At 38.0% G+C, this 24,702-nt stretch overlaps 2 protein-coding genes and 1 long non-coding RNA gene across 3 annotated transcripts; 1 reads left to right on the top strand and 2 right to left on the bottom strand.

Moving 5' to 3' along the window:
• On the bottom strand, positions 1-4,334 carry sdr39u1 (short chain dehydrogenase/reductase family 39U, member 1). The gene is made up of 6 exons (XM_074652043.1): positions 4,188-4,334; positions 3,258-3,364; positions 3,004-3,086; positions 2,217-2,338; positions 1,923-2,075; positions 1-1,198 (listed from the first exon to the last, which is right to left on the bottom strand). Exons 1-6 carry the CDS (start codon positions 4,201-4,203, stop codon positions 771-773), a joined length of 909 nt encoding a protein of 302 aa, XP_074508144.1. The 5' UTR covers positions 4,204-4,334; the 3' UTR covers positions 1-770.
• Positions 4,335-4,536: 202 nt separating this feature from the next.
• LOC141777615 (uncharacterized) lies at positions 4,537-8,597 on the top strand. The gene is made up of 5 exons (XR_012595932.1): positions 4,537-4,551; positions 5,386-5,574; positions 6,628-6,662; positions 8,028-8,062; positions 8,335-8,597. It is a non-coding gene; the product is annotated as an uncharacterized LOC141777615 (long non-coding RNA).
• Positions 8,598-8,837: 240 nt separating this feature from the next.
• Positions 8,838-17,227, bottom strand: ltb4r2b (leukotriene B4 receptor 2b). The gene is made up of 5 exons (XM_074652039.1): positions 17,129-17,227; positions 13,326-13,917; positions 11,791-11,991; positions 11,643-11,686; positions 8,838-10,670 (listed from the first exon to the last, which is right to left on the bottom strand). Exons 2-5 carry the CDS (start codon positions 13,896-13,898, stop codon positions 10,361-10,363), a joined length of 1,128 nt encoding a protein of 375 aa, XP_074508140.1. The 5' UTR covers positions 13,899-13,917; positions 17,129-17,227; the 3' UTR covers positions 8,838-10,360.
• Between the last annotated feature and the right edge of the window lie 7,475 nt (positions 17,228-24,702).

The raw sequence follows: 24,702 nt of genomic DNA, 5'->3' as shown, positions 1-24,702 counted from the left end.
AGTAGTTTACCCAGCTTTATTGTGCACCACCTTCAACAAATCATAGTCCATTTCTTGTAACAAGCATGCTGCAATTTCCACAGTCATTTGATATTTAAAAGTCACAAAATGGAGAATAAGACACTTCCTCCTGCATGTTTCAGTACTTCAGGTTAAAGTTCACACATCCCCAAAGTCCAAAAGCACCACTGATCTTCATAGTAACTTTCTATTGCTTACTTGAAGGAATGATTACACAGATGTTTGATAGACTGATCAATCAATAATGATATTAATCATTATCTGCAGCCCTACTGCTCAGATCATCAGAGTGTATGTTCTTCTGCATCTCTGCTCATATTTGAGTTTATGTGAAAGAAAACAGTAAAATCAGCTGAACAGGAAAAAATACACATCTGTGGTCAGTCGAGAGAGAAGTGGACTATTGTGATGTGGACTTTTTACCTGATTTGTTTGACATTTTTGTCAGGGCTATGCAGTCCTTCAATGCCTGAACAATCAGATCCCAGTGTGCCCTAAATGTACGCGGTTATGCCATCACACCTGTATTTGTCTATTGAGCCTCAGTGTCTCCGCTCTATTTTATCACTTAGTACAAACAAACTCTCAGAAAACCTGATTCATAAACTGGTCATATGTGATAAGCAGTCCTCAGGCCCATTTGTGATCCTAAGTTCTTGTTCAACTATTGAGTTGAATCTTGTAATCCAGTAAATATGAACACCCAATTACAGAAAATCTTAAATCGGCACATATTCTTACAACACCTGTTAACTCCCAACGATCTCTTCCAGGGCAGAGGTCAAGTCCGGGTACTTGTACTCAAATCCGGCCTCTTGAGTCCTCTTTGGTATGACTTTCTGACCCTGCAGGAGGACCACGGCCCTCTCAGAGCCCATTAGGGTGTTCATGACGAAGCCAGGCACAGGGAAAATGGTGGGCCTCCTCAGGACCCGGCCCAGTTCTTTAGTGAACTCGTAGTTGGTGTTCAGCGTCGGCGCGACCCCGTTGAACACTTGTGGCGAAGGCGGGGGAGTGTCTGCAGGGGGCTCCAGGGCGTGGGCGATGAGTCCTGCCAGGTCTGAGACGTGGATCCAGGGAAACGGCTGTCTCCCTGACCCCAGAGTGCCCCCGAGGCCGAGCCAGAAGGGGAGCATCATTTGCTTCATGGCACCACCATCGCGACCCAATACTGCCCCTGGTGGAGGGAGGGAGGGAGGAATGGATGGATGATGGAACTAGGCAAGATTTATGCATCTTTTCAGCAGCCTAAATCTGAAAGAACTACAACGATGGCTACATCCACAACCAATACGTTTTCCTTTTAAAATGCAAAACTTTTACTACGTTTATGCCCTTGTCCACACTACTCCGACGTATAAGAGCCCCTAAAATGGAGACGTTAGAAAACGCTGCTGACCCCGTTTTAGAACTCAGGGGTTGTGTTTCAGTCTGGACGGACAGAAACAGAGACCTTTAAAAACGATGACGCAGACGACCACGTTCGCTTCTTGATTGGGTCTTATTAGTCATGACGTGTCCTTCCCTGATTCGTCACACCCCATCACATGAACCTTGCACAAAACGTGTTAGTGTGGATGTAGCCTAAGACCACCCGAGACCCTGCAGGTACATGTATACCAAAATAAATGTCTGATTTTGAAGAAGACATAAAAGTAGTGAGACCTTAACATTTAGAAACAAAGCATTAACTGTTCTCAAACAGCAGAGAGCAAGAGCTCCATCCACAGAAATATCAACTACTAATATACATTTCTTAATGACATTGTCTTTTGTGCAAAATGTGATAACAGTAAGTGTTCTGTGTGTAACTTCCTGATGCTGCAATATATGGTTACTGGGCATTAAACTAACAGGATTTTCTACTGTAACCTCAAGTGACATATGCACTTTTTACGTACCAGACCTGATGACGACTTGTTTGGTGTTTTTTGTCACATTCTCAGGAAGAAGTGCCGAGGCCTCCCACTCTTTCACAAGTTTGGAGAGGAGGTCGAATGGCGTCCATTCACTGTCTTCTGTATACTCAGCCGTCTGACTGGGCTTGTAACAACCTGTGGGTCAAAAAGCAAAGTAATAAATATACAACAATACATCATGTCACTGTCTATATTAGCTGTGAGTTTGTCTGGTCTGACTTGTTGCTATTAGCAGGAAATCAGAATGTCAAGTTATACTTTTAGACTGAAACTTACCTACACCTGATACCACGACCCAGGAGTGAGGAGGACTGGAGGAAGCAGCAATGGCTTGTGCCAGAGATTTTGTAGTGTCGATACGACTGGAGAACAAATCCTTTTTATAGCTTTCATTCCACCTGAAACCACAAATAAAAACAGATCAGGTGAAGATCCAGCTACATTAAAACAGATGGCATAGTACCTGCAGAAATTGCATTATTACGTGCCAGTATTAGTTAATCTAGACAAGAGGTCAAATGCAATATAATCAAGACATTCAAAGCTACAACTGAACAGGCCAAAATTGTCAAAAGTATGTGGACACCTGAACAACTCATTCCAAAGCTATAGACTTTAATCTGCTACTATAACAGCTTCCACTCTTCTGGGAAGCATTTCCACCAGATTTTGGAACCTGGCTGCAGGGACTTGTTCCTATCCAGCCACAAGAGCGTTAGAAGTCGGCCACTGATGCTGGGCGATAAGGCCTGGCTTGCAGTACATCTCAAAGGTGTTGGATGGGGTCGAGGTCAATGCTGCTCTCTGCAGTCCAATCAAGTTCTACCACACCAAACTGGGAAAACCTTTTCTTTATGGAACTGCCTTTGAGTATGGGGGCCTTGTCATGTTGAAATAGGAAATGACCTTCCCAAAATTGTTGCAACAAAACTCTAAGCCCCACATTACAGTTTCCTAATAGGGGTGTCCACAAACATGTTGACTATTTAGTGTTTTAGCTACTGGAGGAAAGAGAGTGGCTGTGTGTAGTTGTTATTGCAGGCTCTGTTTATGTATTGCTCACCATCGTAGAGGGTTCATAAGATTCTCTCCAGCCAAGTTGACGGCGCCCTCACACGGTGGGAGGCCGTGAGACTCCAACTCACTCTGCAGAAGCACAGAGGAGAAAAAGTGTATATATTACTCTGGATTTAGAGACAGGTAACAGTGATCTGCCATATAGCCAAAAGGGGGAAATTAAAGTAAAGGTGAAAAAAAATGCTGTGACAAATCAGGAGCTCCCGTGATGAGAAATGAGTACAACACCTGAGATCATACCCATGTTATCTTCCCCGGACCAGGCTGGCGAGATATCACCGTGACCTCATGACCTTTGTGTTTGAGCAGGCGAGTCAGCTCACGGCCCACGAAGCCAGATCCCCCTCCTACAAGACAGACAATATAGAGAAATGCTCATACAAGATAAGATAAGATAAGATGAACCTTTATTAATCCCCGGGGGGAAATTCAGGTGTCAAAGCAGCAAAGCGCAGATACGGAGGTACAGGTGTACAAAAAGATTATAAAACATTAAATAGAAATACAGAATATACATAGTGAATGAACATAGTGAATGGACATAGCGTGTACCGTCCGTCAATACAAAAATGTAGTGTACAATTAATAGATGTAATATGTTCAGTCTATAAAATGGTATATTGGACGTAGTGTAAAGTAAGTTTAAAGTGCACCAGTGGTTAGAAGAGGTGGTTGCAAACAGAGGAACCAAAGATGCACACAGAAACTATCAGTTACCAGTTACAATAAATGTGGATGAGAGAAAAGACAGTTTCTGTTATATCATGTTATGCACTAATTTTACAAATACATAATATTGATTGTGCTGCATTATGATGTATTTAATACACACAATATATTGGATGCAATCAATTGATGGTTGTCACAAGAGTCATAATGGTGCGCATGCGCAATAGACATGCTTACAAAACAGGACTTCAGCACATGTAGCTTTAGATAACTATTAAAAAACAGTGTTTTCTAGGTTTAATCACATTGCTGGCACGCTTTTTAAACTGTACTCGTCTGGACGACCATAATGCAACACGTTACAACCTTGGTACATGCTGTACACTCAATGCATGCAATGCTTTAACCTCAGCTAACAGCTGACTGGTGGCTTCATGTCACATTGACCTTTTCTAAACGACTTTATAAATATAAGCATATAATTATAAATAACGTACATACCTATTAACACTCTCATAGTCGTTCAATGTCCGTCCAATGTTGCCTGAACGTCGCTGCAGGTTACAACGTTTCCTTCTGACTGGACCACTCTGAGTGAATGAGGTTTTCTTTCGCCTTTTTGGACCAAAAGGAGTTCCGTAGTCGGGCAGTGACGTCATTTTGTAGTTTATAACAGCACTGGATGTTTTAAAAGAACAGGTGGAATAGAGTCATATGTTTCTATTAATATTTACTTACTAAAACAAAAGTGTGTGACTTCAGTGAATGATGTTTTCATGTCAGGGGGTGCAGATGAAAGGTTAATAACAACTGTAAGCTGATTCATTAACTTTCATTAAGTTTATACCAAGAGAAATTCCATCTGGTGAGTGCAAAACATGTGACATTATTGATATTATTAATTTGCCTATATATGTCCTATTGTTCCAGGAACCATTAATTGGATTGCTAAACCATACATAGTCAATATGTGGGTTAATAACAGAAATAAGATACATGCATGAATCTCTACATTACAAGTTTTGGACAGATATGCATTGCAGCTACAATTTAAATGTGACAATGTATTTTAGTGTCAATACAATCATTTTAATGGGTAACCTTTACACACACATTGATAGATTTTTGTCTATCTGTCTATCTTTTATATTCTATATAGATATATATATAGATATTCTATTCTATCTTTATTTATGTGTATAGATATACATATATATGTAAGTATATATATATATGGAAGTATATATATATGTGTGTGTATGTATATATATATATATATATATATATAATCAAAGACCAAACAAAACGCAGGTTGGAGGAAGAAGAGCAAAAATAAACAAAAATGGGAATAAAGGGTAAAGCAAAGCTAATATTAGATTTTATTTCTTTAGTGAGTCCTGAACACTCATATAATTTTATTTTTTTTTGCTTTATTATTTATTTGCTAAATATATGTTTGTTACCATTATTATTAAGTATCAGTTTTATGTTATATACTGTATTTCATTTCACTTCATATATTTTATTAGTTTAGAATACTGCAGTAAAACGATGCACCTGTAGCTGCTGGATGAATCATGTTTGTTGATACATTTATTTTTTTAATAATAATAACATGCATTATACATGCATTCAAGAGAGCATGTTGTTTATAATTAATGTTAACATGTGTTTTCATAATATTGGCTCTTTATTTAAGGCGCTGCGCCAGACCCGGAAGTGGTCTGTGTGCATCCCGACCACAGCAACACGTGGTTGTGATAAGGAGATAAATGCAGCCTGAGCTTCATTAACAGTCTCTCTTCTCTTCCTGGTTGCGGTGATGGAGGTCGGACACGCTGCGGGGGAGAGAAGACAAACCCCACCGTGTTATCAGACTTCACTGACGGTATGTGTTCACATTTACTATCACATTAGTTAGTTTATGTCGCAGTTGATGTGTTTATGTAGCTTGTGATTGTTAGTTGCGGGTATTTCCGCACAGATGTGTCAATGTTAGCATAATGTGGCTACAGTAGCGCCAGACCGACCGCATGGTCTCCTCTAATTATTCGAGGCAGGCTGTTATTACACAAATTATAGCTGGAATTGATGCTGTCTTTTTATTAAAACTACTTGATGACAAACTCCCAGGTGTGTTTTTATTGTTTCACTTTTATGCCACTTTTTGTGTTGCAGTTTTGCATGAATTGTGCAATAGTGGTGTAAATTCTTAATTTATTTATGTCTTTTTCTTAAAGAGCCTCCAATAATAATGCTGTTTTAGAAGGATCCTGCACTCTGTTGCCAGTTTAATTACACTTTTAGCTATAACTAATGCTGTGTAATGCAACAGTCTCACAATAAATCCTACCTCCAGGAAGGTTATAATACATATTGTTTGAACTGTTAGAGAGGGGTTATGATTAATTTGGAGGGGTTATACATACTTAAAGGTGTTTCTACTATTTTGTCTACCCCGGTCATACCAGTGACGGGAGGCTAAACAACGGAAACATCTCTTGCAATACAGTTACAGAGCACCACAAACCACATCCTCTTAAATGCTAAAGTTTAATCAACAGTTTGAGCAGAAAGTTCAACATTACAACCTTAAATGTAACATGTCTAATAACCTGGCAACTGAGTGTAATGTATGTTGTAATATTTCCAGGCATTATTTACACCCTCTGCAGGGGTATTCATGTGCTTTTTTCACATCTGCATCTCTGAGAACCACCTTTTTAATGCTGCCACAGTACTGTTCATAATAAATCCACTTTAAAGCTTTAGTTCTGCATTATACAGTCAAACCTTAATGATGATTTGCATGTGAGTCCGTGTTTCAGCTGATTCTCATGATTATTCTTTCACTGCGCTGATGGGTTTGACATTACAGATACTAGTGAGGATGTTTGGTGTAGTTCAAGTTGGGACTAACCTGTCGTGTTTTTCGTTTTAGGATTTAAGAGCCTGGACTGGATGCATCTTGACGAGGTCAGTATCAGTCTTTTTGGTTGGTAGATGGAAGATGTGCATTATTACTATACATGATTGTACACTCTGCTGTCGGTTTATTAGGTCCATGTAGGCAGGGCTGTAGTCTAGTCCAACTTAATCGAGTCCAGGTAAAGTCGAGTCAAGACCGAGTCCAGAGCAAATTGAGTCCTGTTCAAGACCATAATAGGCAATAGTGTCTTTCCAATGCTAAAATAGTGATTTAATGAGTTAGGATGGACAGAAATAATTTATCTATAAACAATATTGCTCCGTCTTTTAACTGACTCCACTGCAGACTGAAGTCTACTAACGGTGACAGCTGACTCGCATGATCTGGTCCAGGGCGGGTTGAATGCGCGCCGGCAGGTCCGTGTTATGTAAAGTACGTCTGGTGTATGAAACGGCTGTATCCTCACTGTGCTGCAGTTTTATAAACTGATCATCTGGTCACATCTCTCGTCCAGGCGCCGTCTCACTCCCTCTTCCCCTCCTTGCATTTCTAGAACTATAGTCCCCCCTTTTTTTTTTTTTGTGGCAGCCCAAATTGCATTCAGTGATATTTTTAGCAGTTGCACTGCTGTTGATTCCACGCATGTATAGGGGAAACACTGTAAGAATCGGACAACATTCTGTACAACTGATCCCAAATCAGCAGCACAGGAACGACTTGACCAGTTCTCTATAGCCGAGTCCATCACAGCACGAGTCCAAGATGAGTGCAAGACTTCAAAATAACTTGACTCGAGTACTGCAGTCCTGCATGTAGGTCAAATTAACAGTCTATTACTACAGCGCTGCACTAAAACGTTCATTTTGTGGGTCTGTAGTTTGTGATATTTAGTCTCATCTTCATTGATATAATAATATAACATAATGAGTAAGAGGTAGTTGCAACAAAATTCAACAGCACCACTATCTTCAGCCTCCAACCTTGAAGTTGAATTGACGCGTTTCTAAAACAGTTTAAACAAACTGAACATTACAGTAACTGTTGTATGGACTGACTTGGTTTTAGCTAGGCGTACCTAATAAACTGGCAACTGAGTGTAATGTATGTTGTAATATTTTCAGGCATTATTTACACCCTCTGCAGGGGTATTCATGTGCTTTTTCCCCCATCTGCATCTCTGAGCAGAACCACCTTTTGAAAGATGCCACATTTGTGTTCATAATAAATCCACTTAAAGCTTTAGTTCTGCATTATACAGTCAAACCTTAATGATGAGTTGCATGTGAGTCCGTGTTTCAGCTGATTCTCATGATTATTCTTTCACTGCGCTGATGGGTTTGACATTACAGATAGTAGTGAGGATGTTTATTGTAGTTCAAGTTGAGACTAACCTGTCGTGTTGTTCTTTTTAGGATTTAAGAACCTGGACTGGACGCATCTTGATGAGGTCAGTATTTGTCTTTTTGGTTGATAGCAGCGTGTACAGTAGTAATGTGCACCTTCCATCTGTCAGTTTATTAGGTCCATGCAGGTCAAATGAATGCAGTGTATTACAACATTTCTGCAATAAACCTTACCCTCATGAATGTTAGTTTGGCTTTTAATAAAACTTTAATTTGAGGGGCTGTAGTTTGTGATATTTTGCAGCCTCCAACCATGAAGTTGAATCCACATGTCTCTATAATGGTTTGATATTAATTCTTTTTTTTGCTATTACAGGTAATGGGAACACTGCATGTACAGAGTCCACTGCTGGATCACCCCGGTTTGGTATTTTGAAGTTTAAAAGGAGTAAGCTGGATGTAATTTAGTGTTCAGTTGTAGCAATTTGAATCCCTTTGAGTATAATTTACTGCCTGAAATTATGGAATGTCTTTATAATCTATTCACATGTAACGTCCACAGCCTCTCTTAAAATAGTCTTGTGATACTGTATGTATAAACACTGAAATTCACTGGTAAATAAAGCTAAATGTGTTAAACTGTGTATTGTATAATCAATTTTGCCTCATCATGGATAGGTTATAAATTGTAATACAGAATATGCAAGAGTTCATCAGTAGTTGGATGTTTGCTACTATTAACAGTCCTTCAAGTAAGTTGCGATTGCACCAATTCATGCAAATTCATGCAAATTCAACCAATTCCCAGTGAATTTCGACATTGGAATTGTCCAGTCACTGCAAATTTGACCAATCATGGCAGGCTGACATTTATTCTCACTGGAGCAAGTTGCCGTTGATTTTTAATGAATTGTACAAAAATAAATCAACTATTTTTTTAAAATTTTCACTTGAGCTTGCAATTTTATTGCAAAAAAACTCCTAAAACATTGCAATTATCTTTATAGAAAAGCTGCTGTGAAATCAGACATTTTAGGCCACAACAATCCCCCTCCCCAAAAAAGCTGGTGAAATCCTGGAGGGTCTGTATTAAGTCTAAAATGGCACAGAGAGACTAGTGACAGTTCTGATGAAAAAGTAAAAAATGGCTGCATGATGTATCCACAATGGAAAGTAATTGTATCAAATCTTTAAGCAGGTAACAATTTTGAGAGTAAATCTGAATATTTAGTGCAGTTGAAATTCAAAGATCTTGGACTTTAGAATGTAAAGTCATATTTTATTTATTTTTTTATTGTAAAAATAGTGGTACAAACTTTTTGTACAGTGCATTAATGGAATAAATCAAGAGCATAACACTTTAAAAATGACTCAAGACAGAAGCTGACGACGTGCACAGAAATTCAAAATGCTGGTAACTCATTATTGCATCATGAGAAATTATACAAATAAAAAATTAAAAAATGATAAACTTGCAGAACTGAACCTGTAAAATATATAAAATGGGGCAAAGACTCAGCACTTCCCCAAGATTACCTGTAGGTTTTCATGGACAATGCCCAATCCAGAACACTGGGTGTGTATTGAACACTTTGTGTATACAGTTTGTACAAAGCTTTTAAAACAGGTCACTGATAGTTAGTGGATGAAGAGGAGAAAGGAAGAGCAGAGTCCAGATCCAGACGTATCAAAAAGGAAAAAGTGATCTACCATACACAAGAACTGAGTTCACCGATTCTGTTCAGACTAATGTATTCAGAGTGTTTATGATGCAACACCTAATTATATTAAGTCACAAAATAAGTAGTTAACATATTTCTTTGATCATAAAGTGGTTAAAACTAATGTACACGGATGATGAATTATAATGGAGCTCTTTAGAAATTAATTTCATCTGAAGGGCCTGTTTGAATCCCCCTATTTAACATTTATAAGCAGTATATAAACATTTAATAAATGGTTTATAACACACTATGTCATTGTAAGCAGATACTGTATAAGGATTTATTAATGTAATTTACAACTACTATGTGGGAACCCATACATTTATTAAATGTATATTTTTTATAAATGTGAAATGAAGTGTTTCCTGTTAAGAAATGAAAGGTTTTTTTTCTCACAATCTAATTGCTTCCAAAGTAGTATCTGTAGTATGTTATTATTACAAATTATGTTTTCCTTATTTGTTATTCTCTAACTGACAAAATGTAATAAAAATAAAAATGTAAAGAGTATTTACAGTTCTGATATACAGGTCAGTTCAAACGTATATTTCTTTCAACACAATCTGTGTACAAAACAGAATACTTGTCAGTCAGCTCTCAGCTGGTGCTTTGATTTTGTCAAATGTTGCTTTAACCAAAATCTACACACACCACGTGTTTTGTATTTGGTTTTTCTTTTTACAAATTTTCACTTTCAGGCAGCTCTCGTTTATGCACAAAGTTCATGCAACGCTTCTCTCCATTTAGTAAAGTAGGAGTTCCTGAGTCGTTAGTGGAGTCAACATTACTGAGTTCCACAGTGTCTTTGCTCCTTTTAGTCTCTGATTGGTCCAATGACGTTCCCTCAAAGAGCCGAGCCATGAAGGCGAAGCCGTTCTGCTTGATGTAGGACTTCCCAGCGAAGGTGTAGAGGACGGGATTGGCACAGCTGCTGATGAAGGCCAAAGCCGAAGTGACCGCACGGCTGGACTTAGTGATTTTCTCCAATCTGCAGGTAAACAGAACATTTTAGACCACAACTAAAACTTATATTATATTTAGGGGAAATTAAAGAGGTTTGGTAGCATTGAGAGCTCAACTTAACATCTTGCTCTCAAACTAACTGATATGAAATATAAGTATATCAATGGATGAATTACTGAACGGTCAGGAGACCCCCTGGACCTCATCTACAAAATGTCACTGGAAGCAACCACAGAGAGACGCAATACGACTACGAAGAGACGCAAAACAACCACAATGAGTTGCAAAACATCCATGTGACTGTATAGAGATGCAAAATGACAAAGAGACACAAAACTATTACAAATAGACACAAAGCAACTACAGACACAAAATGACTACAAACAACTGCAAAGAAGCATAAAGCCGCCACAAAGAAATACAAAACAACCACACGGCTGCAAAGAGACACAATACACCTACAAAGAGACAAAATTATTACAAATAGACACAAAGTTATACTAAAAAGAGAACAAAACAACTACGAAGAGACACAAAACAACTACAAAGACACAAAATCACTACAAAGAGACACAAAATGTCCACAAAGAGACAAAACAACTACAAAGAGACACACAGTGACCAGACGGAATATAAATATCAGCTTTGAAACACCGAATATAGTTATCAGTCCAATGTTATTTAAACTTATGTTTGTCTGAATGTGCAACTGTCTTTGTGTTACCTCTTGCAACCTTCTTGCATTTGAAACAATTGTTAAATTACCAACATTGTGGATTCATATGAGGTTTTATTTAAAGACTGCATTTGTACGCAAAAGAAATAATCCAAAATTACATGTTCGGTTTCATCAGATGTGTGTGGAAAGGAATCAGCTTCTCTCAATCACCTTGTGTTTTAGTGCTAATGCTTATGTGCAACTCTAATAAATCAAAAGTACCATATGTCAATGAAAATAATTTAGTTTGAGAGTGGGTGAAAATCTTTCATTACTCACACTAGTCTTTTGGGTGAATTTTCCGGGTACCACTGAGCTGCCACCTTGAAGAGACCAAAACATAATCAGTGCTCATTGAAAAGATCCAATCATTGATCCAAAATCAGAAATGTATTTCTTGTGATACCGTGAACACGTCCTCACACACCTCCAACATGTTGATGACATGATAGGGCAGCCAGAAGAGGCCAAACATCACCACAATAGCCAGGATGAGGTTCTCGCTGCGGACCTTTCGGCGGAACTTGATCTGCCTGAGGCGTCTCAGGATGAGGACGTAGCTGGTGATGATGACTGCGTAAGGAAGAATGAATCCCGACACCGTCTCAAAGGCATATTGGAACCTCACCTGCACACAGGAGGATACAAAACAGATGTGCTCACTGTAATGACTGCATGTGTTTCTGTAGACATGACTGGATCTGTCAAAACAAGGCAGAGCAAGAAAAACACACTGAATCTGAATCGGATTATTTAGACTTATCTTTACATGTACATACTGTACATAATCATCCAGTCCATGTGTATCCATTCAGTACGTATTTCTTTGCACAATTTGTATTGTTTACAACTTATTGAACACTTGACTTGCATATAGGCATTTTATTTCTTATTTTATTGTTGTCATTGGTGGTATTATTACCTATTTTCTTCACATACTTGTGTACATAACAGTTCTGTGTATTCTTTACCTTTATTTGTCCAGCGTTGTTGTCCTTGTCCCTAGCTGTTATTTCTATTTCTTTGTAAGTACATTGAGAGAGAGGCAAAAGAGTGGAGTGAAATGATTCAGATGATTATAGTATCTTTCTGAAGTTTTTGTTCGTGAAGAAATAGGTCAATCCCTTGTAGTCTCAGGGTTGATAGGAATCTTGTTCTTCAGTAGGTAGATGTGTGTGTGTTTTATACTTCTGTATGGTGTTATTTCATCTATATGTGGATGTACAGTACGCCAAGTGAAACCCAATCTTAAGGTGATTTTGTTTTGTAATGTTAATTACCTGTTAATATGTGTTAATGGCAATAAAGTTAAAAATAAAATACATGTTCAGTTGTTTGTATGTATTTGTGTTTATGAATCAAATTCCAGCTCTAAAAACCCCACTAAACACTATCAGCTCAGCAGCAAACAGCAGACAGCAACAGTTTGTGACTAGCTGGTGAACACAGTGGAGCATTTAGCAACTAAAGAAGTTGGTGGAGACCAAAAACAGAGCTAAAAAAGAGTAAACAAGGTCTTAAATTCATCAGGTGAGCAGAAACACGACTCCAATGGGATTGTGACCAAACGATAAATCAATTAGTCAAGAAAATAATCTGAGGGTGTTGCAATATAACGGTATTGCTGATATTTAAAAAATGAAATACTGATATCATGTTAATAATACACATACGATAATATCATGCAATAATCCAGCACCTCTTAAATCATTTTATATATACAGTAACCCTCTTTCTCCACTTCCCTACACTTGTATTTTGAGTGTTATTCATTTTCCAAAAAAGAGCCAAAACGCGCAACAAACAAATATAAAGATGAATTTAAAAATAGAATTATTACTATTTTTTTTTTCTATAAATAACGCCATAATATTATTGGTCAAGATAATCGTGTAGTGAAAACCTGATATTGTGACAGCCCTGTAACAGATAAAGAAGATAATTGTTAATTAATCTACTCACATGTGTTGCCAGGGTGTGATTGGGCGCACACACCAGTCTTGTTCTATTCATATCAGCGTTGTCGTCTCTGACGTCTCGAAACACCAGTGATGGGATAGCGATGACCAACACCAACGCCCACGTGCCCACGATCACCCACCTCACAATCTTCCTGCTGACCAGGGAGGACAGTCTCTTCGGCAACACCACGATGACCATCCTGTGCACGCTCATCAGCGTGATCAGAAAGATGGAGGCGTACATGTTGGTGTTGCACAGGTAGAACAGGCCTTTGCACATGATGTCGCCAAAGACCCACGTCTGCTTGGCCAGGTAGATAATGAAGAAGATGGTGAGGGCCATGAGGAAGCCGTCGGCACACGCCAGGTTGAGGATGAGGAGGGTGGTGACCGAGCGTTGTCGGGTTCGAGCCAGGATGCTCCAGACGATGAAGAGGTTGCCGGGGACGCCCAGGAGGAAGACCAAGCCGAGGATGAGGGCACCCAAGGACGTGGAGAAGTCATTGCTCACAACGCTGGGATCCTCAGGGTTTACTTTTTTGGAATTCAAGAAGGAATAATTCAAGTTCTTCATGTTAGAAGGAGTTTTTATCCTGAGGACGAGAGACAGAGTTAGGACATAAATATGTCTGGCATTAAAGGAGCAGTGTGTAGGATTTGGCGTCATCTAGAGGTGAGGTTGCAGATTGCAACCAACTGAAACTTCTCCCGTGTGCCAAGCGTGTAGGAGAACTACGGTGGCCAGCCAGTGTTTGGTTTGTCCGTTCTGGGCTACCGTAGAAACTTGGTAGCCAGCTCCGTGAAGAGCTCCCACTCCCTATGTAGATATAAACGGCTCATTCTAAAGTAACGAAAACACAACGATTCTTATTTTCAGGTGATTATACTCTAAAGAAAACATATATCAATATTATATTCAATTTCTGCCAATAGATCCCCCTAAATGCTACACACCGTTCCTTTATAGCAAAGGAAGGGGGCTGAGTGGGAATGAGTGTTTGTACTGCACAGGGTTGGGTGTATGTTTGGCTGTATGATTGAATTTAACATATTTATTGTATTCTTAACCTGTATTTGTATTCATTACATTATTAGTATTAGAGTTTGTGTCTATACCTGCACAGCTGTAGCTAAATCTGTTACAATGCATCTCTTCCCTTTGCATGAGATTAATGGCTTTTGTTTATGGTCCCTGACCAAAGTAAATGTAATAAAATCGACTAAAGTTCTATTTTCCCTAAACATCAAACTTGTGGATGCCTTTCTCATAACTTTGTAATGTCTCAAAATTATGATATACTATCTCATAATGATGATTTACTCATTTTTATGAGAAACATATGAGTAAAAAAACACAAACATGTTTTTTTGGTTTTTTTACAAGGACTTTCTTTAGTGTATTGAACAAGATTTTATTCACTCTGTCAGTAATCTGTTTATCATCGCTGAGGTAGAGATTTTTGCTGGTGCACGTGAAAGTTTATCACCTCAGTGTCTCACAAAGCTACAGGATGTTTTTGTATACAGCAGCGGATGTAGACCTGCTTTCACTGATCAGATCTAGTCGTATGCTTAGTACAATTTATTATTATCAACCAGCAGATGTTTTTTGTTAACCTTTCTCTTCTGATGGCTTCGAAAAAGGTTGACTGAGACTGAAACCTGATGTCTGACACCTCTTTTGAGAGCTTCTGGAAAATATTTATCACAGTCTTCAACAACCTGCTTCAATATCAGGTTTTTGACAACCTTTGATAAAACTGTCTTCACATATCCATCTCTGATATTTCAACATGTCTGTGTGATGTGGACTGCCACTGCATGACAATACTCTGTTATACTAATAATAGTTTACAGGAACAGGCAGTAAAAAAGAACTTCCTCTTGAAGTCAATTGTTTCTAACTGTGAATGATGACAGGACGTAGTAAAAGAGGAAAAAGAGGGTGATAGAAATTACATTGATATACATGTATACATATACAGTACATATATGTATACTGCTCTGTCATTGATACTGCATTTATACTGTACATTTCAAGAAATATTCTTATTTAATTCCTATTTATACCATTCTGGCATTTATATTTAACACACTTAATAGATCCCACTTCTCAGCAATTTGTATTTACTTATTTGCACTGTGGTTATTTGTTGTATGTTGCACGTCTTAATATTATATTTCTTATGTTCTCATTTCTTATTTTTAATTGTATTACTTATATTTCTTTACATATATTGTGTTTATATTGTAGCATTATGTACATCATTTTTATGTTACATACTCATTTATTTACTGATTTCTTACATTTCTTTATGTTTATACAAGAGCAACCCCCTGGGGATCAATAGTATTTCTGATTAGCAAAGTATTATACTGGTAATTTGGTTATTTCACATAACTATTCAGATTATAGACAAGTTGGAGGCCTGATTGTTGGGTTTCTGAGCGTACCGACGAAGATGGTGATGATCTAGAGGAAATAGTGCGCCAGTAACCGAAGACAAACATTGCATAAATATTGTTCACCAATGGTACACAAGCTGTTTCCCGAACTAAGGGATGGCTGCCACCGTGACGCAGCCTCTAAAATATTCACATCAGGCCCTGTAGCCAACAGTGTAGCTCAAACTCAGTGGCAGCGTGCTAAAACACGCCACAAATTAGCAGCACTGCGTCAATGAGGAGCAGTATTTCGACACAGTCTTTGACTCACTTTGATTTCTCTTTCTTGTCTCTTTCTTTCTCACTGCCCTTTCACATGGAAACTAGCGTCACGCAGTGCAGAGGTCACAGAAGGTTGACCTTTAGAGAAAAACACAGATAAAGATGGCGTGTCCCTGACCAACCCTGACTATTATTATAGACTAATAAAAATAAAAAAAACAGACATCTGTGATGTAAAGAGAGGAAGGATATGATCTCCGCAAAACCACATTTCCTTTTGTGAGAACAAGACATCAAGCCCTTATTTCCTGATTACATCCTAATTTCCTTGCGCTGGTTTCACTGAAGAGAACTGTTCATTTTCCCCCGATGGCTATAAACAAGAGTGAACGAGTAAACAATGTCTTACATCACTAGCAGAAAAATGCAACACAAGGCCGAGTCTGAGCTGCACATTGATGCTGTCAGGTGAAAGCATTGTTTCTCAGAAATGACAGCCTTTTGTTTTTTTTACAAGAAATTTTCTTTGAGTTTTTAATAAAACCAGGTGACATGAAGCTGTTCCAACCTACAGACGACCATGCTATCTATCAGTTCAGGTAAAAACAAAAACCTCTGCAAATTATAACCTAATGTTAATGGATATATGACATAAATGTACTGCTGTAATGGACAAACTGCTTTAAGGAGAAGAAGAACTGATGTGATTTATGTTTATATGACAAACTAAGGAAAGAACTGTAAAAGTCTATGCAAGAGAATCCGACAAAGGAAAAAAAATGGTACAAAGTACGGCAATGATATGACAATTTCAAGCAGCTATTTGGGTTCAAAAACAACAAAACAAAACTTGAGAAAGAATCTGAAAATCATCACAATACTGCAAATGACTTGTTCCTGCCAGAAACTCTCTCAGCCAATAAAGAAATAGCGATGGATTATATTGCAGTCTAAAGATTTAAAATAATGAGTCATAGGTTTGTAATAAATCTGCTACGTGTAAATAATCAAGTCAAGAAAAGTAATTATTATTTTAAGAGACAGATGTTAGAAACATCTTACGGAGAGAGACTGAAGGAAAATGTCAATAAGAAGTTCTGAATTGAGTTTTCCAGCGAACGTTCAAGAGTGACTGACCTTTCCAGGACTCGATGTCTCTCTGTGATGATGAGATTCAGTTATCCCACTGCTGCTCTGTCCGACAGCGTTTCCCTTGTGTCACAGTCTCTGTCAGCTCTGTCCATAATAAATTGAATCGCATCCTGCCCCACAGGCTGCAACATGCTGTGGTTTCGAGAAAGGGAGGGAGGCAGAGAGGTGTGTCCTCCCTTAAAACTCTCACTCTCCCTCCCTTTATCTATACAGTGCATTCATCTCCATATATGATTAGGATCCTGTGGGATGTATGTGTGCTACAACATTGTATGCATTAAAAAAAAAACATGCATTCTTCCTGAAAGCATGTCCCAGGGTCATGTTTCAAAATGCACATTTGTGTGTCCTGAAGCACTTTTCACTCTGTGAGTCAAGTGTTGTGTAATCTGGAGGAGCACAGGAGGATGGGTGATTCAAATTCTTGCACAAGAAACTGTGTCATAGATGCTGAGTACACAAGCGCAAACACGCATACAGGTAGCACACACACACACACACACACACACACACACATAAATACTCACACTCACTAGTTGATACAAGTCACTGATAGGAATGCTGGTTTCTCCACTGGGGAAAGATTGCTGAACATGCATGTCCTTGGCTCACAATCATGCTGTTTAACCCTTACAAAGTGGAACATTTTACCCAGTATATATCCAACCAATTTATATACCTCCTCATTCTTAGATATTAAAAACAAATGTAATTTCTTGCATGATGAAACAGAACCTAGAACACATTTATTTTACCATTATAAATCCACGTACCCTTTGGACTCGGGAGAAAGAATATATATATTGTGGAAAACTAATCATAATGTCAATATTGATTGTAGAAGTGTCATTTTGAACATATTAAATCTACACTGAATTTATGGTAAACTTATTGATTATATATGATACATTTTACCTACATAGATAACAAAATGTAACAAAAGTTACCCTCAGTTTCACTGCATTTTTATGTGAGTAAAGAATATATCAAACTTACAAACACTTAAAAAGTGGCAAAGTGATTAAGTAAACAGTTCAATCTGTTATAATTATATAGATTATTTAGAAAAAAATGAAAATGTAATAATCAAACCAGGGATACATGTTTGGCTAAATTAAGAATTCTTAGCAGTGGGGGTCAGTCTGCTCAGCCATGTAATGTAAACAAGCATGTATAAATAAATATGCAATATAAATATTTACTGATTTACTGATGTTTAATGAAGTGAATTAAATGCTTATGTTCTCACTGCAGGAATGTTAAGAGTGAAATGTGACCTTAAAATAACAAAGGGAACTACTTCAGAACACATCAGTTCAAGAATATTTGTATTTGTAATGTTTCTATGTACTTATTGAAGTAGTGTATAGAGAAAATACTTCTTTTTAATACATAGGCCTTTCACCCGTTGCTACATTGCTGAAGGGCAACTGTAAAGTCTCTTAGGAGGTAAAGAAGGGTGTGGTTCACTTGAATGTGACAGGATGAAGTCTGTTTGCTCATCATATACTGTATATATACATATAATATGTTACAGAACGTACCACCACTACTGAACAAAAACCGGGTATCTCCATGAAAGTTTAGCTTCTGCAGGAGTGATGAAACACTTTGGGAATAATTATGGTGATATTAAATTGAAAGCTCATTACATTTCCTAAACACACGCAGAGAACCATGAAACCAAAAAAATTTACAATGACAAAAACAGTTCACCATGACCATAAGGATATACAATCTAAATAAATGTCTCCATGTCTGACAGCTGTTGACCATTTTCTCTTTATGGTTCTATAAACTATACTACCTTCTACATTACTGCTCTGATAAGAACATGTAAGACTCCAATATGATATGCAACAGAACAGTATACAGACTCCACTTCTGTGGACACTTTTAAAAGAAACCTTAAGACATATCTTTTAGCTTGGCTTTTAATAAAGGTGCATTGTCATTTATTGCCTTAGTTTTTAAAGCTTCAGTAGGCAAAACGCTTTTGCCATCAGTAATAACCTTTCAGCATATTGTAATTCAAGTGTTCTGAGAGATGACTAGACTTCTGCACCTCCTCATGGCTCTATTTTCAGGCTTTAAAAAATCTAGCACTTGACGGGAGACTTTGGCCAATCACAGGTCATTTCAGAGAGAGAGCGTTCCTATTGGCTGTACTACGGCTGGTGGGCGGTGCTTGGTATTTCCTCAACTGTTCTCAACATGGCTGCCGGGTCACAAACTTTCTCATTTTACAGCTAAACAGTACACTACAAGATGTTACTGAAAACTTTTGAGGCGAGAAATAGTCATTACAGTAACAGAATATTGATTCATATTCGATCAGCGCTGCCTAGTTTGACCATTTGATCGCAGTTTGCAAGTGATTGACAGCTGCTCAGCGGCAGCAAACTCCAGATCACTTCTGATTGGTTGTTTTCCTCCGGTCTGTGAAATCTTACAGATGCGAGCACCGGAGGACACCAGAGGACACAGAGGCACATGAATTTTTTTTAGATTACCTGTCTCATGCACTACTGTCAGGATATATTGACCGTTTTATAAAAATACTTAATAACCTTTTTAATCATATTTGCACCAATTCTACCCACTGCAGCTTTTAGTCTTTATCATTGGTTTTCATACTATTTCTGTCTTGTGCCTATTTATTGTAGTGACTTCTATTTATTTTAACATTTTATTGTTGTCATTTTTAGTCTTGCAAAATTCTATTTATTGTTGTCTATTTTTTTTTTGTCTGTGCTGTTTTAATCTTGCTCTGTGAAGCACTTTGGGCTGCATGATTGTATGAAAGGCTATATATATATATTTATATATATATATATAAATAAAGTTGAGTTGAGATGTTATCCAGTTTGGACAATGAGAAAATGAGCCTATTATTATTATAAGCCTGTTGTTGGAGGTATGTATGTCTTTCATTTGTAAATACTTGATCAGCTTTATTTTTTTTAAAGATCATATTTTTATTGCCTTTATTAGAGCAGATGTAGAGTGACAGGAAAGAGAGAGGGGATGACATGAAGCAAAGAGCCGCAGGCTGGAATCAAGCCTGGGCCGCTGCCAAGGACTCAGCCTACATGATGGGGAGCATGCTCGACCAGGTGAGCTAGCGGTCACCCCAACACTTCATAATATGCAGGTAAATGTAAAGTAGGCAATAAAAGACATTAACAGTAAAAACAAAACAAAAAATAGTCAATAGATGGTAAATACGTGAAATAAAGTTTTAAACGTTATCCAGTAGGTTGATTTGTAACTATAGAAGTTAAACAATGCTGCCTCCTAGAATTGACATTCATAAACAACCATTTTGTTTTGCCAATTACGTTAAGTAATAAAAATACAAACATATATGTATATATGGATCGCCTTCTAGTGTTGAACTATCATTTTCTTTAAATAATTTGTATCAATTGATCAAATACTTCATAATTTTTTTTTTTAATCTTTCCAAACATCTTATGTTTTGGATACATTTCAATAATGACAATTTATGTATTTATATATTCATTTCAGTACTTATTTATTTTAGTATTATTAAAACAATTCCACAAGTTGTATTGTATTTTTTTTTTTTTTTACATATTTGTTCTAATTACAATTTATTTGTTTAAAGGAAAAACAAGAATGGAGTAAAAATGTTTAAATCAATACTTTCTAGAGCTGTCCTCGACCAAAGAAATTCTTAGTCGACTAACAATCATAGTCTGTCGACTAATCGATTAGTTGATTTAATACAGATCTGTAAAACCAAGTTTCTCACACAAAAGCACCACTTTAAATCTAGTGTTTACCAGAGATGTGCTCATGAGTTCATGAGTCATGCAGTATGAAAATTAGCATAAACAATTGATTATAAATGAAATGATTATATGTATATGCAGTCATATTCAACATGTTTCACTGATAACAGCAATCTGTGACCTCAGGCTGTGAAAACTGACTGTTGAGGAAAGTTCCAGTAAAACTGTTCTGTCTTTCACCACACGATGGCAACACGTCCACTTCTTCTGTTTCCTCCTTTCCTCCCATAAACTTGACACTCAGCAGTTCCTCCTGCGTGTTGCACTCATCCATCTCATTGCAGCCCTCCTTTAAACAATTTATTAGCCATTCAACTTTACAGTTTCAAAACCCCACCCCCCCCAAAAAACTTTCCATTTCTAAAGCGGCTCTGTGCCTCATACAGAACCTGCATCTAGTTCAGCTTTATGAACCAGTTAGCTCAGGATTCACTGGAAGTCTTGCCGCTCGATCACATATAAAAACTGAAACTGTTCGTTTTACCACTTTGGCAAACCGAGTTTCATTAATTCAGGATGCCAATGTGAAGGCTATAGTATAGTTAATGAGGACTTGGATAAAGTCAAAGGCAGCTAAATCTGAAAATAACTGACATATTTCAATATTATTGCACATATATGCATGCATATAGGTAACTGTATATCTTCCTTGAGAATATAATTTAGTTTTCTTTTTTATTTCTTCCTTTAGTGCAACTTTTTTGTTCTATTTAATTATTTTAGTCTATTTTAAATTAAAATATTTGAATATACATTTCCTGTGTAGCATGGCGGGGGTTGATCCTAAGATATACTTTTACTTTTATTGTCCCTGTGGGGAAATTGTTCCTGGACTCCGTCCAACTGCAGTTACATACACTAAATTGAAACAGCATCAACAGCCATAATAAACGATTCAACACAAGACAGGGAAACAGTTCCACAGAAACAGATGTTTCAACACATACACAGTCCACGTATATTATGGCACATACTATCACACACACCATGACAGGTATTGCACCCAGGTAGTGCACTGCACCGTCTACCGTCTTGCCCATGTTGCACAGACAATAGCCCAATATTACACAGATGCAACTTATTGCACTGTCCCTATTTAACATATTGCACTGTCTAAACATATTGCACTGTCCTTATGATAGCTTTATGTTAGGAGTTGTTGAGAAGTTTAATAGACATCGGCAAGAATGAATGTTTGTAATGGTTCAATCTGCACCGTGGGACTCTATATCTCCTGCCGGAAGGTAAAAGTTGGTACTCCTGGTGTTAGATGTGAGTTAGGTCTGACACAATTTTCTGTGCCTGTCGGATCTGGAGGGTAGGGTGGTTTTTGACCCCCTTAATCTTCATGGCAGTCTGCACCAGGTGAGAAATCTGTGACCTCAACTGCACAGTCATGTTACCGTACTAGGCCATGATGCCATATCTTACGATACTTTCCAAGACAGCCCGGTAGAAAAGTAACATGATCTTCTGCTCCACTCCATAGAACCTGAGTCCCCATCTTGTATTGTATAATCACAATAGACCATGACCTTGAACCTTGACCTTGAAAATGCATCTTTTTCTCCTTCCATCCACGCTAAACTGCCATTATTCACGTCCAAAAGCGTTTCAAAAACAGAGTTGATAAATCTGAAAACACGACCAGCCTTTGCATTTCAGTGAGGACGAGGAACTTGAACTTCTCCAAAACAATGACGTATGCCTGCTTAGACACAACGGAGGGCTTTGTACTGTAACAGTAAAGTTAGGAAACCAACTTCCCTCCAGCGGGAAAAAACACTTGAACCTGGTTAAACTTTTGCCACAACACAATGCGATGTAATCCAGCAAAGCACTGGGTTGCCCAATCAAATACATGCAAGCGCATATTACTGGTAAATGACTTAGTAACATGAACGCTGTAGTTCTGTTTGCTTTGTGATCGTTGAGATGGATAAAATGATTGTTGTCATAACTCTCCAGAGTTGTAATATCCTGTTTCAAGATTCAGAGATTTAGTTGTCACTTACGTAAGAGATAATGTACAGTGATCTGGTCATTGTCGTGAAATAAACCCTGGACAGGGCGATGCAGGATCCCTGATGGTGGACCCATCACCCATCAAGGGGTTTATTTCACAACAATGACCCGCTGGCTGTACATTATCCTGCTTATTACACAGCTACTTACGTAAGAAATCAATAATTTAACACAAAAACCGTCAGCTAGAGTCCGACATCAGAACTGCACCCATAGCAACAGTCTGTTATACATAGCAACGGTTTGCTATAAAGTAATAACAGACTTTTAGAATGCTGTGATTGACCAATCAGAATCAAGTATTCAACAAAGCCTTATAATAATCTTTTTTAAATATGTGCAGTTAAATGCAGACTCAAGGGTGTGTGTTAAAAAGCTAATGTGCAATGCTAATAATTAGAATAAGCAATAAAAGCAATACCAAAGATTATATTTCAAAGATACAAATTTAAAAGCATAAAAAGTTTATTTGCAAAGTGCATATTTAGTCTCATAGTTATTATATAGCCTACTGCGTAAGCCTTTCTGGATTGTATTTCATCTTCTCAGTGGTAGGCTTGTATAACCATAGACTGTATGAAGTGGACGTAGTAACTGTGACGTCACCCATTGGTTTGTGGACGACGGTTTTGAAGCCTCGAGTTCAGTATTTTGGCCGTCGCCATCTTGGTTCTCTGCAATCAGAAGTGACACGAAAGGGTGGAGCTAAGCACAACTGAACGCTGAATAAGACATTTTTAGGCAACCAAAAAGGTGATAGGGGTTAATTGATTTATAGGGGTTATGGGTGATCAGATTCTGCCTTTGGGCCCAAACGTCTTGCATCGGCCCTGCTGGTAGCACTTTTTCTTCTCCCCGACGAGACTGCAACATCTTGAGATCGGGATCCAAGGCCTGCCCACACAACCCCAAGAGGATGACAGGGAGAGCGAAGCAAGCCACCAGTTACAAGCCACTATATAACATACATAATGATTGTGAGAATCGGAGGAGGAGGAGGAGGAGGAGGACAGAGAGAAGTGGAGGAGGAGGAGGGAGGAATAAGGAGCTGGACTGAGGCAGAGAGAGCCAGAGAGAGAGAGTGTGTTTATTTAAGTTTTTCGTCTCCTGACTCAGACAGAGAGCAGACTACAGAGGATAATGAGAAACAGATCTTTTGGTGGAGAGGAAGGAGAGGGAGGGGAGACTCGAGAGAAGGAGGGACAAGGAGAAGAGAGGAAGGAGGAGTGGAGTAAAAAAAAAAAAAAGAAAGAAAGAAAGGGGGAGGAGAGGGAAGAGTGACAGCCAAAAAAGGGGGGCTGTCGTGTTCATCGCCACAGGAAATAGGCCCTCTTATGTTCACTAACTGACAGTTAACATCACAGCCCTGGTGGCCATGCAGCCGGCCTACAATGGCAGGTTTTAGAGACAGTGAGCTGCTTGCCATGAGTCCTGCTCATGATTGGAATAATAATCATATTGTTTCAGTTCTTAAATGTGTGAAAAAGTTATTGATGCTGAGCATGATTTGGAGATGAAACTTAATTCTAGTGGGGAAAAACTCCAGGATAATGATGTGTGGGTGATGCTAAATAAGATGTAAAGTCAAGCCCTATTTTTTTTTTTCACTAATATGTTTATTGGGTTTTCTTATTTTCACAAACACAATAAGAATTAAAAAAAAAACACTGGTACAGCTCAGATCAAAAAATGTATATAGGAGGTCATAGGAAATAG

Source organism: Sebastes fasciatus, chromosome 11 (assembly GCF_043250625.1).
Source record: "Sebastes fasciatus isolate fSebFas1 chromosome 11, fSebFas1.pri, whole genome shotgun sequence".
Lineage (NCBI taxonomy): Eukaryota > Metazoa > Chordata > Actinopteri > Perciformes > Sebastidae > Sebastes > Sebastes fasciatus.
This window is presented reverse-complemented; position numbering and strand designations above follow the sequence as displayed.